Below are 17,036 nucleotides of genomic sequence, written 5' to 3'. Positions count from 1 at the left end.
ACTTTTTTTCTAATTTCGGTTCTATACATTACCACAATTAATTTTAAATAAAACAACTCACAGCCAAATCTTCCACATACAAGCACCCGCCCTTAAATCAACTCCAGGCCTTTTATCCGTTTACTTGATAATGACATAAAGTAAGAATTGCCCACACCAGCCTTTGAGTCAATTGTCCAATTACTTTTGAGCCCCTGAAATGACGTGATTGTAAAAAAGGCTTTAGTTCCTCACATTTTTTGCAATCTTTTTGTTTATCCCACCGAATTAAAGCTGAAAGTCTGCAGTTGTTTCATTTAAATACATTTGTGGTAATGTACAGAACCAAAAAAAAGTTGTCTCTGTCTATATATTTATGGACCTAACTGTATAGATAGGTCCAAATCCCTAACTCCAGTTCTCAAATTTCAGCCCCTAGTCTTGTTTGATGTTACATTACAAACTTTACATTGTACTTTGTTTTAGGTTTACCACAATAACAATATGTTACGCGCCTACAGCTTACATTAGATGTTTTATTTTAAACTACACCATCAATATTGATCCAAAGTATCACTACAGTGTTTGCTAAATTATGGGATCCACCGATGGTGGTAGCCATCTGTATGGTGGACAGCACCTTGCCGCAGGAGGAAGCAGGCAGATGTGGAAACTGCAGTTGGCTGGCAGTGTAAATTAGAAAGTACTTTATAATTCCTGGGAACCTTTATTGAGGAAAACATGTTCAGGATTTCTAAAGCCATTTCTATTTTCAAGTATATGTAAAGGCAATATTTTATTAATGAATAAAATAGGGGATGATTAGTTTTTACTGTTGTGTCTCCACTGGGAATACCTTTACTTATCCTGGTTTCCATTGCCACTAAAACAGAAAGTGAGTTTGAAAACCCAACATTTTGATTTTTCATCAAGGAGAAAAATGTAGTTCCTATGACAAATCTCCTAGACGAAATTGTGTTCACTTAGCGGAGTTACGCTTTTAGAAAAGAAAGGTTACTCTCATAGGTTAGGTCATGGTTATTTTACTAAAAGCTCAAAACAGTGTTTAGGCTCCAGTGTGCAGTTTGGAAGATGTATTGCTCTTATCTATGTTTGAACTATAATACAATATAACAAGTGATTGGATTTGTAATAAAAAAGGGGCTTTCTTGAAAGACATAACAGAACAGTTTCCGGATAGCTTCCATAGACCCTTGTCAGAATCACAAACAACCTCAGGATCATAGGTAGTACTTAGCTGGATCAAAGGCTGAGACTGAAAACTGAAGAATACTGTATGAGAACAACAAACCTGGAGGTGTGCAAGCATCTGCTGGAGACTGCACAAATGTTGACCGCCTTTTGGTTGGCATGGGCAGTGCCATCTTCTGTTCTTTATGTTTTGCCAGTGCAGCTTGGACTGCTTCTGTATGAATATCTGCAGGGCACATACGTTTACAGTCATTTTATGCTTAATATTATAAAAAGAACAGAAATTAATAGTACCACATATGTTGTGACCTGTAATACTGATAAGACTGCAATGAAAGGCAAGTGTGATCCTTCCTTAGAAATCAACAGCTCCTTTTGGAAGTAGCCAAATATAAAGGTTTATGTTGGTGAAGGTCAAGACAATCGCCTTCATAATGCCTCCAAAGATACTAGTGACATAATATCAAAGACTCTTAGCAATGATTGATCGGAACACATCCAAAGTGTAGACAATCAACCAGTAAATAGATATTTCCAGCTTTTTACATAGTGTTGGGGTAACAGTTCAGCTTCAAAATGTACCCCTCTTTCATGTCTTTCATAGTCTGTTCCTAACAATATCAACCACAAAATAAAGGGGAAAGATCTCTCCTCCCTGCAAGAGGTGCAGGCAGGGGAATTTTTTTTTATAAAAAATGCGTTATAATGTATGGCCTCTTTTAGCATTTAATAGTTTTCAGGAATACTAATAAATGAGGGCATCACCATTAAAATGGAACTAAAGTTACACTTTTAACATCTGCAATTCAGACAGGTGGTTTTTACAGAAAAGGCAATGCCCGTTCTGTGATATTCGTTCATGCCTGCCTGATCACCACCCAGCTGTCAAACTTTGCTGAGCTGTGCATTTTTTGATTGCCAGGGAAACCCAGCAACTCCAGCTTTCCTTGGGCATGCCCAAAATGAATTAACTCTTGCCAACTTTGCTGAGCTTCGCAGGTGTTGGTTGCCAGTGAAACCGGGAAATCCTGGCTTCCCTTGAGTGTGCTGGGAATCAGTGAACTCCTGTTCCGGAGTTACAGCAACCTGGCATGACCAATCAAGATGGTCAAAGATTGTCTTTAGAAAGAAAAGAAGAAGAAAGATGGCGATGGAATAGGGATAGCAGAGTGTTCGTGGGTTTCGTTCAACTTTAACAGTTTAGTCAGAAAAAAATATATTGTAGAGCACCTAATCTTTCTTACCTGAGCGATAGCGTTCATCTCTAGCTCCTCCAGATCTGGCTCTATGGTATTTGGAGGATGATTGTGCAGGACCAGATGGTGATGCAGTTGCCGTTTGGTTTCGATTATCTTTCTGTAGTGCAGGGTCCACACCTAAAAAAAAAACACACAATAAGAATTATTATTAAACTTGAAGTACTCTGCTCATGGTCTCCCCATCCACTGTGGGAGAAATGATTAAAAGCTGGAAAGCATGTTCACTGTAAAGAAATCTCATTTTAATTATAAACATGGTATTTGTATCTATACATTTCTAATCTAGCCACATATCTAAATACATGTGTGTGAAGTGGCTTTAACTTATTACAACTAACTGTAGTTCTTGGCAAAATATAAGTCTTTGTATTCCTAATGCTAAATTTCAGCCAACTACCAAATGTCATTGTGTGCATCACTGGGTACACCAAGGTAGCTGTGTATTCACAGTTCATCAGTATTGTTTTTTGTTTTATATATTTTTTATTTGTGGTAGGAGGCAAAGATATTATTGGTCTATGACTGTATTATTTTTCAAATACGGAGCTCAGAAGTACAAAATTTGAAGGTCATATCCAAACTAACAAACAATAAATTATCTAAAAAAACATTGGAAACCAATTTTAACCATAGTTGTGTATTCATTAACAAATCACTAATTTCCAGCTTTTGCCACTTACAAATCACTGTACAGCAGAGCACAGACTGAGGAGAAGCAGCAGAAGAAAGTAGATGAGCACATTGATGTGCTAAATGTTGATTGGAGACAGAAGCAAAAATATTATTGGTAAACATAGGAATGAGTGAATGGGTGAACATAGGACCCGTACAATAATACCAGATTACTGGCAACAAAGAAGAAGGATGAAATGGCTGTAAACACAAGCCATGAGGATGTAAAAAAAATTTTTAACGCTGGATTTTAAATTCTGAGCTAAATGTAAAAACGTAAATAAGAAATGTAACAAATAATGTGTGCAGACAGTCATCCAGATATTGTTTCATAATACACTCATTTACAATAAAGCCGCACATGTCAACATTTAGAAGCAGACAGAGTTCCAGCAGCACTAATAGTTTTTTTTCCTGTAACTGAACAGTAAAAATTTTGTATTTGTTCAAGTCATCAGTTGTTTTTATATTCTGTGTTGCTGATAAGTGGAAAGTGAGCTTGCGTATATATTCCAGGAATGTGTGGTTTTCCTGCTGTGTTATCAATGACAGCAGCCAGGATCATGCTAGGAGAGAAGCTGCTAGTAAAGAAAAATGTATTAAAAAAAAAAAAGAAGAAAGAAAAACCTGCACCAAATCTAATATAGGTAAACAAATTAGAAACGATTTGTGTAAATACAAGTATATCATCATAGATACACTTCATATATACACTTCAGGTCATCCAGGCTTGTGCATAGGTAAGACACTAAATTTCACTGCATTGGCATCACACTTCATTGCTTTGAAGTGTGATTGGACAGTGAAGGAGCAACCTATATTATGCTCACCCTGCTCTCTCCTTCTATCACCAAGATCCCTGCAAGCACATATGCACTGCAGCAGATGCCAACTAGCTCCTAATCCCTGGCCCTCTGTCTTTCTGTACTGTTTATTGGATTATGAGCAGTTCTTACAAGATAAATTCATCTACTTACATTTTTGTATATATGAAAGCGGTTTGCTAAAGGATTTTTAAGTATGTCCACCCACTCCCTGCGTCTGACAGGGAAGGAGATTTGTATTCTCTGTTGTTGGTAAAACTGATACTAGTAGTTATTTCACCAGCGCTTTCTACTCCTCTCCCCCAGCGAGTGTCAAAAATACAAACACCCCAAGTACCAAGAGTACTAAAACTGACAGAGGAACTGGTCAAGAGAAGGCTGGAGTATTGAAAAGAGCTGGAGTAAACATTCCTGCACATATCAGGAACAGACACAAAGGAATCACAACACCCAGAAGAATGGCCTTTATAAGGCCAAATAGTTCGAAATAAAATCCTAATATGAGCACCCTAAAGGGCAGCAGCAACACTTGCACGTATCTCTATGGCTCACTGACCTTTTGCTTCCTTTGTACATTCCCTGTTCTCCATTCTATTCATGTTGCTTTACAAGACGTCATTTAAAAGCCCAGCTTTGAGGAACTGTTAATTTAACTTCACACACCACATGAACTTCCTTCCGCTATTCCGTTACAAACACTGCCTGTTGATCAACAAGCTAAATGCGTTTCAAATACTCCTGAAACCTTCATGATATGAAACTAAAACTATCAACAAGAGGAATACTTTTCACCCTAAATATAAATAAAATTGGAGAAGACAAACCCTGCCTACCTTACCAAGTGGACTTTAAATATTTCATTATGGCCAAAAAAAGAGGTGGTGCTTATAGCAGTCAATCAAGTCTACAATTTCATGTTCTAAATTATACCAGAAACATTATTATTATTATTATTATTACACAGTATTTATATAGCACCGACATATTACGCAGCGTTTTACAAAGTCCATAGTCATGTCACTAGCTGACCCTCAAAGACGCTCACAATCTAACACGAAAGGGAATGTAATTGGTTGCTAATACTATAATAGAAAAAAAAAGTTGTATCCACTGCTATTCCAACATTGACTGGTGGTGTCATTCACTCCAATTTAAACAAACCGCAAGCTAAAATTTGTCTAGCATTGTCTAGAGTTTTAAAAAATTGCATTTTTTTTGCATTCAGGTTTCATTTATTTTTGGATAAATACTAGCAAATCTGGCACTCTGCATATCAAAAAGAAGTGATGCTCTAATACTCAACATGCAGTTACTAACTTTTGGAATGTGGCCCACCATCTCCTGAGCGCAAGTGGAGCTTTGTGGAATTGGACTGAGGTGGCAGACAAACAACTCTCTGGCAGTGAAGCCATTGTCAAATGAGGAAGAGAAAGATTAGTGATGGAGTGTCAGCAGTGTTCAACCCAGAAAATGTTTAAGCTGGGTGGGAAGAATTTGTAGGCAGGTGGCAGCCAGCCAGGTTGGCAGTAACCACCCAAAAATAGCCGTGTGGTCACCGAAAAGTGCTGGGTGGTACGCCCAGTCAAAAGGGGCTGGGGAGATAGACAGTGATATTTATCAAAATGTGCATACAAATTTTAATCATCACCAATGCTGCAGAGGACAAGAGGTGCTAAACAAATGCTACCACTGACAACCAATAATGGCAAATAGAGTTTCTGATAACCAGTGGGGTGTTTTCACAACACTGACCAACAATGAAGGGATTTTTCACAGCACTGCAACTGACACCAATGTTTGAGGTTATTGTGATTACCAACAGCAACACTGGGGGTTATTATCGATGTGCAAAAGTGTAGGGTGGGTTCTCTGGAAGTTGCAGGGGCCACGCTTGAGAGCCATTAAAATGCAACAACCACTGGTATTCTAGTCTGTTGACAACATTACCAATACTCTGTCCAGCACTTGTAAAATGGTAGGAGTCAATGAGAAACACAAAATGAACCCCAACTTTTGAAGTCTTGTTTATATATGTGTGCAGTGGCCCTTATTATTCATGCTGGAAATATTGTTATAATACAGCCTCAACTTTTTATTTTTTTATTAAGAATGCTGGGAATAACTGGAGTGTTTAGAAGCTGAATGAATCCATCAGCAGTATGCATCCGATTTATATTTAAGTAGCTTATAATGTTAATGCTACATTAGGATATATAAATCTGATGTTGCGACAGGCTGAACATAAAATAAAGAATATTATCCAAATTTAGAACCCATTAAACTAAAATATTCCTGCATCATCAAGATAACCACAACTATTCATCAAGTTAACAATGAAACAAACAATGCACGAGACCAAGGGGTTTCTCAATTTCCATGTTGCCCCATCAAAACTTTTCCCCATCACAGAAGCATTTTGTGTTTCTAATCTTTGAAACAGTCCAATCCAACCAATTAACCTCCACCAACAAAATCCGAAAAATCAAAAGTTAAACCAAAAATGTTGGCATGATGCACTGATGACAATCAAAGCAATCACTTGATTTGGTTAAATTGTAAAGTTGTGTTATTTGGTTGTTTTATTTAAAATTTTTACCAATGTTGCACATTTCTACCCTATTTTTCAGAGATATATGGCTGGTCTAGGATGATGTAACTTCCATGCAGGCAAGCAGGAGTTCATTCATACCTGGCATGTGCAGGGGATGCCGGGATTGTCAGGTATCCTGGCAAAGTGGGCATTGCAAATGCGTTAAGTCAGCTTTTTGCCAGAAATTCGGAGTGATCAGGCAGGTAGGAAGGGTTATTGCAGAAGGGATATTGTCTGTCACTTTCTGCAATATTAACCTGTCTGATTGTGTATTCTTAAACGTTTTGCAACCCTTATTTATTGTACAGTGCTGCTTAATATGTTTGCTCTATGTAAATCCTGTTTATTAATAATAATGATATAATATTAAAATATGTTTGGTTGGATCAGGTTTGTTTGCTGTTTGCTGTTATAATACAGATATCATAAAATGCTTTTACAAGCTTAACAGCCCAAAAGGGATCAAACAAGAGAAGTTCATTGTTAGGGTTCGCATACAATTCTTTTACACCTTAGGTCTTCTGCAATACTTACTCCACATGTCCAGTTACACAATCTGTAAAGTATGTGAACGCTGCAGGCAACTACTCACCCAGGGTCTAATGTTTATATAAATGGCAGAATGTGTATGATTTGAACAACCATAAAACAGATTCACTGCTTTCTATCAGCAAAAATGTGATGACATATTAACTGATCAGAAGCTGCCCCATGAGGAGTACAATTAGATCATTGTACAGAATCATGACCAACTCCAGATGTTACAAGACAGAATATAAAAGGTTACATCATTTCATTACAGCGATTTCATTTCTAGACATGGAGCTGACAAGACAGTATGCAGAGTATGTGATTGCTGGAATGTCTGCAACAACGTCCACATAAAGTTCGGCATCCATTACACGACTCCCTGCCAGCCTAGGTATTGCTATAGTAGAGTGCACACATATGGTAACATTACAGCGCCAGGTCAGTTTACAGTTTTAATGGGTTTCCTCTGGATAAAGAAAATGCAGCCTGTCATGAGGAAATATATGACCACCAAATCCTGATGGCAAATGGAAATTTTACATTTGGCAATGACATTTTTCCTCAAAGTTCATAACCTAAATAATTATTACATCCAATAAATACAACAAGCTCATTTAAGGTATCTGCAGTGCCCTGTTCCTGAAGGGAACATAGGAGTTAGGAACCACTTGGAACAAATAAAACCGTTCTCAAGGAAATAAACTGTTTGAAAAGATTTAAAGCAAAGTCATGTCATAAGGAGCCAGCATGTACCTGAAGTACTTTAACACACAGATCAAAAAAGTAATGAAAGCCCCAGGTACGATATGCAAATGGAAACTTTTCGGAAGCATAGGCACCCCCTTTCCACAATGCTTGATCTTCCCTTTTCAGGGACAACTTACTATATAATACACATTTAGGAGACTTCAGCGGAACAAAGGGATATTTTTCTGGTTCAAGGTTTTATTGCACACGTGAAACAGGGTTTAACAAAAGTTAAACAGTTGCTGCCACAACACACGAACTGTGCATTAAGTAGCAAAAGTATGTCAACCTTATTGCTGTTTGGCACAGACATAGCCAGAGATGATACTATTATAATAAATAACTAATAACCATGGAGAAACAACAATATATTAACAGCAGCAAAGGATGTTTGTTGGGGAAAGATGCAGATAGATTCCCACTGACCTACTAGGTCTGATAGTTTTAGTGGTCTGAGTTCATTTTTATCTTCTTTATTCCAGGGTTTTCAGGCCAAATCATTTGCAAGCTATGTTTAAGCTGTGCAATGAAGCAACCAACTCCAAAGGCTTAAATTGGACTGCTGCAAATATTTACAAGTGTATAAAAAAAAAAAAGAAAAAGCAGGACATAAAAATGGCCGCTAGTCTTAACCTGGGCTAATAATAATTTGTAAGCAGTTATGAAATATGTAATCATGTTATGATGTCTAAACACATTTATATCATTTTAGGTTTTCAGCACAGTGAGAACTTAAAGCAAAACTTTAAGATTGTCCTACCTCAATGTGGAACCTGAAGTTTTGGATTTTCCAATATTTAATAAAACTTTGCCAAGATTTACTTACTATTTCTACACTCCAGCACTAGTCACAGCTTCCTCCTTACTTTTGCACCACCACTACTCTTCAGGCAGAACAATACTCACATAATTTTTACCCATTTCATGTGGGTCTAGCCTGTTGATGAAATCCAACCTGGATTGCGTTAGCACACAAGCTGGATTCCATTATGAGTGCAATGTTCAGTCTAAGTTTGACTACTACCCAGGGCCAAAAAATGAGGTAGCTCCCTTGTTTTAACTGGACCTGCTAGAAGACTGCAGGAAAAATGTACAGAGTTGTGTATAGGGTTTTTTTTTTCTATGAAAAGACTGGAAGGTAGAGCAAATAGTCTGTTTGGCAGCCTATAGATTCTAGCAAGCCCTCTCTCTTGAGAAATTAGACACATCCTCTGCTGGATCAAAAGCTCTGCAGTCAGCAAAGTTCATAATCACTGATGAATGGAAAACTCTAGATGTGCAATTAGGAGGCATGTCAGGCATCTGCAGAGAGACCACTGCTTGCACACGGACAAGAATGCTGGAATGAGACAGACTTCTGTCTTTTTGGGAGAGTAATCACACCAGGCACAGCGGGCACTAGGGATTGCAAAATAAATACAATCGCCTTACACATAATATAAAAGGTATTTTACCTAGTGATCAAAACTATAAAGAATCTATAAAAAAAAAAATAAAAAATGTTTTTTACGTTCATAGCTAATAAAGACAACTAAGTTACTAATCTGCAATCAATGCATATACAAGTTTTCAGGACAACACATGTTTTCATTGCGTGACTCTATAACACTGCGTACTTTAATTCCATTTTCATTAATCTTATGCTAAAACTTGGTAGTTCAGTATTAACAGATTACAAACTAAACAGTCTGACCGTAAAATGAACTTTCCTCCACTGCTCCGGAATCATATTAATTCAGCAAAGTCATCCAAGGTAACACCAGATATGTTTGTTTAATAATAATAATGCATTAGCCATAGCTGCCAATCCAGGCAATATCTGACAGCAGAAGGGAGCATTTGACCACTGTATGAATGATTTGCCTATTAAAGCTAGACACCAAGCAAACAAAAGAATATACATTTGAAATTTTTGGCCATTCTCAATCAATATATGATGGACCTTTTTTTTTTTGGAAAATCTACATGAAAACAATAATATCCCATTTAACTTACAAAGACTATGTCAGAAAATGTAAACATTACATGTAAAAGAAAAAGAGCTATTTTATATACCTGCTTGAATCCACATTATTGTCCAAGTTATCGTAATGATGGTGGTCATCAAAATAGAAATAAAGGGACAATCTCTACAATGTGAACTCTGAAAAATGGGGAAACAAGAGGTTCTAACCCTCATTACCTGTATTTTGACTGTATTTTGGTAAATATATATCTTTATAACTATAAAATATGTGAATGCCTAAATCTGTCTTTAAACCAGACTCCTAAAATCTTGTTATGCTGGAAGATCAGCACCAAGTAATGTTTAGGATCTGCTGCTGCGCTCATGTGATAACATGAAACATGCTGTCCATTCAGCAGGCTGGGGTGGGAAGTGGGTTCCAGGTAAGGCAGTACTGTTACTGCACTACATCAGGAACCTACTTATGCCTTCTTGGATCACAATGCTAGCACAAAAGAATCCCAAAACAGTTTGCAATTTAAAAAAAAGTTTCTTTTTTTTTTAATATTTTTAAATGTGTGCATGTTTAATGTACAGCGTAGCGTAATATGTTGGCACAATATAAATCCTGTTTCATAATAATTTAAAAAAATATATGTATATATGTATGTATATATATATATATATATATATATATATATATATATTACACACACACACACACACATATATAAAAAATGAATAAATGTGCAACAAACATTTTATTGAAAGCCGGATACTTCTTACCAGTTTAAACTGTTAAAACATAAGGAGATATGTGACTTGCAGAAGGGAGAAATGTGTGCATGTACCCCTTTCTCTTTTTAAAAATACAAACTGATGTGTTACCAGTTTATACTTCTGATATATCTAAGCAAGCTGGAAGTGTTATGATTCCCTTGAGTACTATCTGACTTGATCAGGGAGATTAAAACTCTCCACATGTTCCAGCCCTTAAACAAGAGCTAAACATGACATGGATAATTTATTTCCCACATCTAACTACTGACAAAACGATGTAAGTACATTAGAGTTTATTTTTACTTCCATCGCATGGCTGCACTGTTACATACTATGAGGGAAACCAATAGGGGTTTTATGTCAAGCTGCATACTTTCTTTTGCAGGGAAATGGAAAATAAAATAACACAAACTTATGTTGGCATATAAACAGAAGAATAATACAAAATTTTTACTGAAGTCTTTATAAATTAGATCATATATATTCATAATTTATAAATTAGACTTAGCTGAAATGTTCTTGTATTTGTGGAAGGAAAAACTGTTTGATCCTCTTTAGAATCTTCACATCTCTCTGGTAAAAAAAGATACCCACTACTCACCTTATGTAAATAGCATTTCAGTGTTATAAACCAAAAAGGAACAAACACAATTCAAAGCTGGAAGGTAATAGTAGATTAAACACAGACGGCTATAAAACACACTGCTTAAACAGTTTTCATTTCTTTTTGTGACAGTTTATTGGAGTTGCTGCTCAAAGCATTCACCATCTCCACTGCTTACAACCTGCTGCAGTTGGCAAGGCCATAAACCTTTAATACTCTAAACATGAGATTATCAAAATCTATGTATTAACCATGGACAACTGACTTTATATGGAACAGAACTGGTCTACAGATATCATAGTACAGCTATTTTATTTAAAGAGACTCCAACCCACTGACTACAGATTAGTTTATATAAAATGAATGATTTACCCAAATACAAACTCTATACAGGGTGGTTATTATGAGTATATATAATCCGTGGCTGTAACAAAAGTTTATTGCTCTGTGGAAAGAATATGGTTTTAGTATATAAATATTAACTAACATTCTGTAACTACACTAACCCCCAGTTTATAAGTTGTAACTATATAAAGCTGTAGGCGGGTGACCAAAAGACAAATTTATTGTTCACAGTTGTTGTCATAGGATTCCAGTAAACCCAGTAATTGTGTCAGCTTTCTACTTCCCCCCTATACTTTGGTGCAACTTTCTAATGCCACCTCCTTAGTATGTATTTTAGTATACTTAGTATGTATCCATTTTTCCATCATTCTTGTATTATGCCCCAACTGTTCAGTGACCCTGTATTGTGACCCAACTTTTCAGTAACCATCCCAAAACAGCCGGGTGGTTACTAAAAATTGCTAGGTGGTGCGCCCAGCTAAAAGGGGGCTTGGGGGAACACTGCAATAGGTAAAAGAAATGGCACCATATGATGTGAATAGTTTGTGCTGGTTAAAAAAAAAACAGAACTGAAGATGGGTAGACAAGTTTGAAGAGGTAAGTTTTGAGGGCTTGACAAGATGTGTTAAAGCTAGGGGTGTCCATTGGAGTGAAAAAGGGAATGGTAAAAAGTGGGGACAGCTTTAGAGAAATCTTGGAGCTAGGATGAAAAAGTCATTAGAAGATCACTGGAGGAGCAGAGGGAACACTGTATTTATGTATAAAGGATGGAAATGTAAGACAGGAGCACTGTAACCATTTTAAAAGCAAAGTTCCTTAAATTGAATTCTGAGGGAATAGGAAGACCAAAGATGAGATCCGCAAGGGTGAAACATTAAGAGTAGAGGGAAGTGAAAAGGAGAAATAAGTCTAGCTGCAGAATTGTGGAGATGAGAGTCTGGTTAATGGAATATCGAATTAGAAAATGTTGAACCTTAAATATCAAGGTTAAACAGCTTACACCAGGAAGATCAGTTGGGCTTTTAGTCCCCTATTTCAAAAGTTTAAAGCGGAACTAAACCCCATGTTACTCACCTGTCCCCATTTCCTCGCAGGGCTCCACCATCTTCTTTCTTTGCTTCCTTCTTGTGATCTTGATAGCTGGGATAACACAACTCCAGTGCAGGTGCACAGTAGATAATTCCATGCAAACACTGCACATGCGCACCACTTTTTTTTTTTCCAGAAACCCCAAACAGCAAGTAGGAGAGAATATTGCAGAAGGGACATCTCTGATCCCTTTATGCATTAATGACGTGCCTGATCATGAATTCTCAAAAGTAGAACTTTAGTTCCTCTTTAAAGCTCTGTCATTTATCTATGTTAAATAAGTTTTTAAAAAAAATCAAGCTAGTAAACACACTAAAAAGGCCTCCCGCTGAGTTATTGCTCATAAACTCTAAACAATACGGTAAAAATTGGACATTGTATTTTTAGAGTCCATATGGGAAAAAATAGTTGTTTAAAACAATGACAGGAGTGAACAAAGCATGGAAGATGGGGTGTGGTGCATATTATTGCTCACACAAAGACTTTCCTTTATTTTCAGCACTTTGGTATCATGTTAATGCACAAATGTGCTGCAGACACTAGGTGGCAGGATAACAATTTTATTGTTTCCAGTTATTCGGGTTTCCTAGAATTTATTAAGATTCTTAACCCACAGTGCACTCATTGTATTGGAGGAAGGGCTAGATCCTATTTACATAGATATTGCCTCTGGTAGGAAGAGCATAACGAGTTGTGCACATAACATACCCCACCTATCTGCGGCACTTTTCCTTCCAGAAACAAATGTTGATTAAAACATCATAATCACATATACTCATCAGACTCAATCAGTACTTAATATTAAAATATAATACTCACTGTGCACAAGATAAGTGGTCATTTATCTATATAAAAATCTTTAACAGGATTGTTGTGACTTATTGACACAATGACACGATTTATATTTTGCAGCTTCTGTCAAAAGTGACAAAAGATTCAGGAACTGTCTACACCTTTTTTTTTTATTCACTGGGGCTGCAATGTCAAATACCAACTTAAACTCCCCAAACTGCAAATACCTAAAAAAAATCTGCAATCAACATCAAGAAATTCTTTCTTTGATAAATTAACCCTTAAGCAACCACGTTCTGTCTGTTAAAATAAAATCATAAATAGTAAAAACTGGATAATATAGACGGTTCAAGGTCATTTGTTATTGAACAATGCTCGCAATTAGCAATAAATAAAGTCAGAATAATAAATGTGTTTTTTTTGGCTTTTAAGGGTTACTAAACCTCACTTAACCTTTGTAAGATGAAGTCTCACTGGATTTGGTATCTGTCGGTCATGATATAAATAGATATGGAGTTCCTAATGAATTAGTGTTTTTCTAGGTCCAGTGTGAATAATGTTTCTATCTTAAATTCCGCATGAAACAAAAGCTCTGACCACAATCAATAGCACCCAATCACAGTGTGGGGAAGAGCAGGACTGACAGAAATCAGGCCTAGAAGTAATCAGCAGCGCTGCAGGGAAGCATCAGTGTGGTGAGGAGATTGTTATATAATTGTTATAATGTGTATGTGTGACATTATATCTACCACATATACATGATGGAGACAAGAAACATATACACAATAAAATACAAGCATATTACACAGCTTTTCAAACGTTTAAATTAAAGAGATAATACGGTGACAGAAAACCACTAGACTGTAAGGGTGGATTCACATCTGCGTGTTTTACAGTGAGTTACAGTAATGCAAAACACTGACTGCGGTGTGTTGCCATTTATTTTGAGGGACACTCAAATGCACAGGTTTAAAGGATCAATATCCTATAATGTCAGCATTAATAAAAAGTGCCTGTTAAATCATCATTCTGATGTGATGGCACAACACATATTAACATATTGCATGGTAATGCCCCTTAACAGTGGGAATCTGACCTTAGAAAACTATATAGTACAAGCAACAGAAGTTTGCTGTTCAGTTGCTGAAAGTAACCAAATAGGTTTCATGTAATACTATTCCTATAAATATATAAATACCAAATTTGACTGGCTAATTTCACTATTTATTGCATTTTGAGATATGTATGGATTTTTCTTTTCTTCTTTCATACACTTCACTGTGTATATGAATAGTAAACACGTAATTAACACATAGCACAGTTATTAGTATTTCAGATGTGACTCTAAATCAACCACAAAGTCTGTGCATGTAGAGTCTGGGGTGATAGGCAGTGGGCAATAATTCTAAAATTCAAGGACACGGTATATTCATTTTAAAATTAGGAAAAACAAATCTTTGCTTTAAAACTTGTAATTGTAAACTGAGACCGAGATTTCTGGGCCTGATAAAATGTTAGATTGTAACTTAAAGAGGATCTTGTACTCCTTGGTGGGTGTAAGCACAGCATACATCCTGAATATGGCACAGATTTACTGTGCAGGCGTCCTGCAGTAATGACATGTCCAGGACCTGCCATAATCGCATCAGAGGAAGCCGCCACTTTCTCCACTGACTCCATGGTGGACTTCTGAGAAGGCGGCGATCCCCTTCAGCCCTTGGATGGTCACTGGCGAGGTAGTCTTGTGCATGTGCAGGAGTTACAATGTCTCCAACGGCTGAATTGCATGTCTGTTTTGTCAATCAGATTTACTTCCTAGTGACTTCTTTTTTTGTGTTTAGATTTGCTGTATGAAATAATAAATCCTGGCACATGTGGCAGGTCCAAGGTGACAAGAAACCAGTGTTCTTATTTCAGAAGATTGTTTGTCATGATTTCAGCCAGCACTGCTTCATAATAATTCCTCTTAGCCTGCACATAATCCACAACTGCGTGAATCACAAATCTCAGAAACCATGCTTGCGGCTATGTGTAGGTAGTCTAAACCAGCTATATTTTATACATTCACTGGGAACTCTGGCAAATGTTATAAAACAGAGAGAAGCTAAAGCAATGTCCCGCTGTGACTCCACTCTGCAATGCCTGAAATGAACTTCCCCTTTTTTGGATACATTGGCAAGGAGCAGCTTGACTTGCAGCCAAAATGTAAAAAGTATCTTAAAGAGGAACTGACATCTCCACCTATCTAACAGAGGCAATTCCCACTGTGTATGTAGTGAAAATAAATCATCTGAACATAAAATATTCTAGTCACTAGGGATTTTAAGAGAATCACAAAAAAGTGTCTGGCAGTCCGGTTACCCTCATTATAACAAGGTATAAATCATGGAATTCACATCACAGTTTATGCAGAAATATTACACCTAATGTAAATGTTATTTTAATGTCTCAACATCCAGTGCACTCCACTGTGAGGTTTTATTCCGCTTTTATTCCCGATGTGCTTTAGGAATGCAGGTGAAGCAGCTTCTGGTACTGTACAGGATTTCTGCCCAGGGGTGACCTCTGATTCTCTCATTACCCTGGTGTGTGGACTGCTGTATGTCCATGTGTACAGAAAATACAAAACACTGGAGTCCGTCAGACAAGAGCGTGTCACAGGTATCATTTATCCTGTCTTCATACACATTTTTCTGAGATGAGAACAAAACGCCTTTAAGCACAATGTTTGTAAGTGGAGGACACACCCCGTCACTCATCCACTTAAGAGAATGGTGAAAAGGTAAATTAAAAAATGATGGACTGCATCCAATTTTGTCTTGATTGTTATTACTTTTCCTTTATATTACGTCTCAAAATAAATGTAATTATTTAAAAGTGTAATGCAATTACACACTTTTGGTTGTTTAAAGTTCCTGTCTTAAGAAAACCTTTTTTGGTTCTCCTTAAAATTGTACATAAAGTGGGGAGTGGTCAAAGGGAACCTTATGTAAAATGTATGACCCTGCTTCTTCAAGCAAGAAAACACCTTTAGAAATGAAGAATTTTTTTTTTGGCGAGTATGATTTCTTTGTAACATCTCGTGTTTCCTCCCCAGCTTGAGGAAGCAGGTTCGTACATTTTTCATAAGTGGTCCCCTTTAACCACTCTCCACTTTATTCACAATTTTAAGTAGGAAAAAAAGTTTTCACAAGACAGGAAATTTTGATGACAACTGTATATTTCTGGACTTCCTATCATTTTTTGTCCCACAACAATTGTCCCAAGAAAGTGAATCTCCCAAAGAAGGCCTCAGGCAGCACTGTAATAGAGAAGAATTGGGAAGGGGGTGGGGGGGAGTCCTGTACTTTTAAAAAAACTTCATGTCCTAAGGTGACAACACTGCTTTACAGATCCAGTAAGATAAATGAATGCTGTCACTTGACAGGAAGTATGTTACTGCCAGGCTCATCATGTGAAAAGAAAACTTAAACAGAAAACTAATATAACTGCCAAATCCATAGACTAAAACAATGAAATATTTACAGTAAAATGTGTATATTTAGCCTTGGTACACATGTGCAATGGTTCTCATCCGATAATTGGCTCAGGGCTGATATCGGACGAGAATCTTGCATGTGTACATTGCCCATCGTACGAACGAGCGATGATCCACAGGCGATGGAAG

General features: G+C 36.9%; 1 protein-coding gene across 4 annotated transcripts in view; it reads right to left on the bottom strand.

Annotated features, from left to right (window-relative positions):
• The window catches only part of DIP2B (disco interacting protein 2 homolog B), a 132,013-nt gene that overhangs the window by 51,474 nt on the left and 63,503 nt on the right, over positions 1-17,036 (bottom strand). For 3 of the 4 annotated variants that reach the window (XR_011920043.1, XM_072406788.1, XM_072406781.1), the window contains exons 3-4: positions 2,436-2,567; positions 1,292-1,417 (exon numbers count right to left, since the gene is read on the bottom strand). Coding sequence is in view for 3 of the 4 variants with exons in the window: in XM_072406788.1 (XP_072262889.1) it covers positions 1,292-1,417; positions 2,436-2,567 (258 nt within the window). In the remaining variant the exon portion in view is untranslated. Of the gene's footprint in view, positions 1-1,291; positions 1,418-2,435; positions 2,568-4,502; positions 4,552-17,036 lie in introns of those variants that run through there. The other variant, XM_072406791.1, reaches the window with a different exon arrangement.

This window comes from Pyxicephalus adspersus, chromosome 1, assembly GCF_032062135.1.
Source record: "Pyxicephalus adspersus chromosome 1, UCB_Pads_2.0, whole genome shotgun sequence".
In the NCBI taxonomy this organism is placed as follows: Eukaryota; Metazoa; Chordata; class Amphibia; order Anura; family Pyxicephalidae; genus Pyxicephalus; species Pyxicephalus adspersus.
The sequence above is the reverse complement of the archived record's forward strand: the minus strand, read 5'-3'. Positions and strand labels throughout refer to the sequence as shown.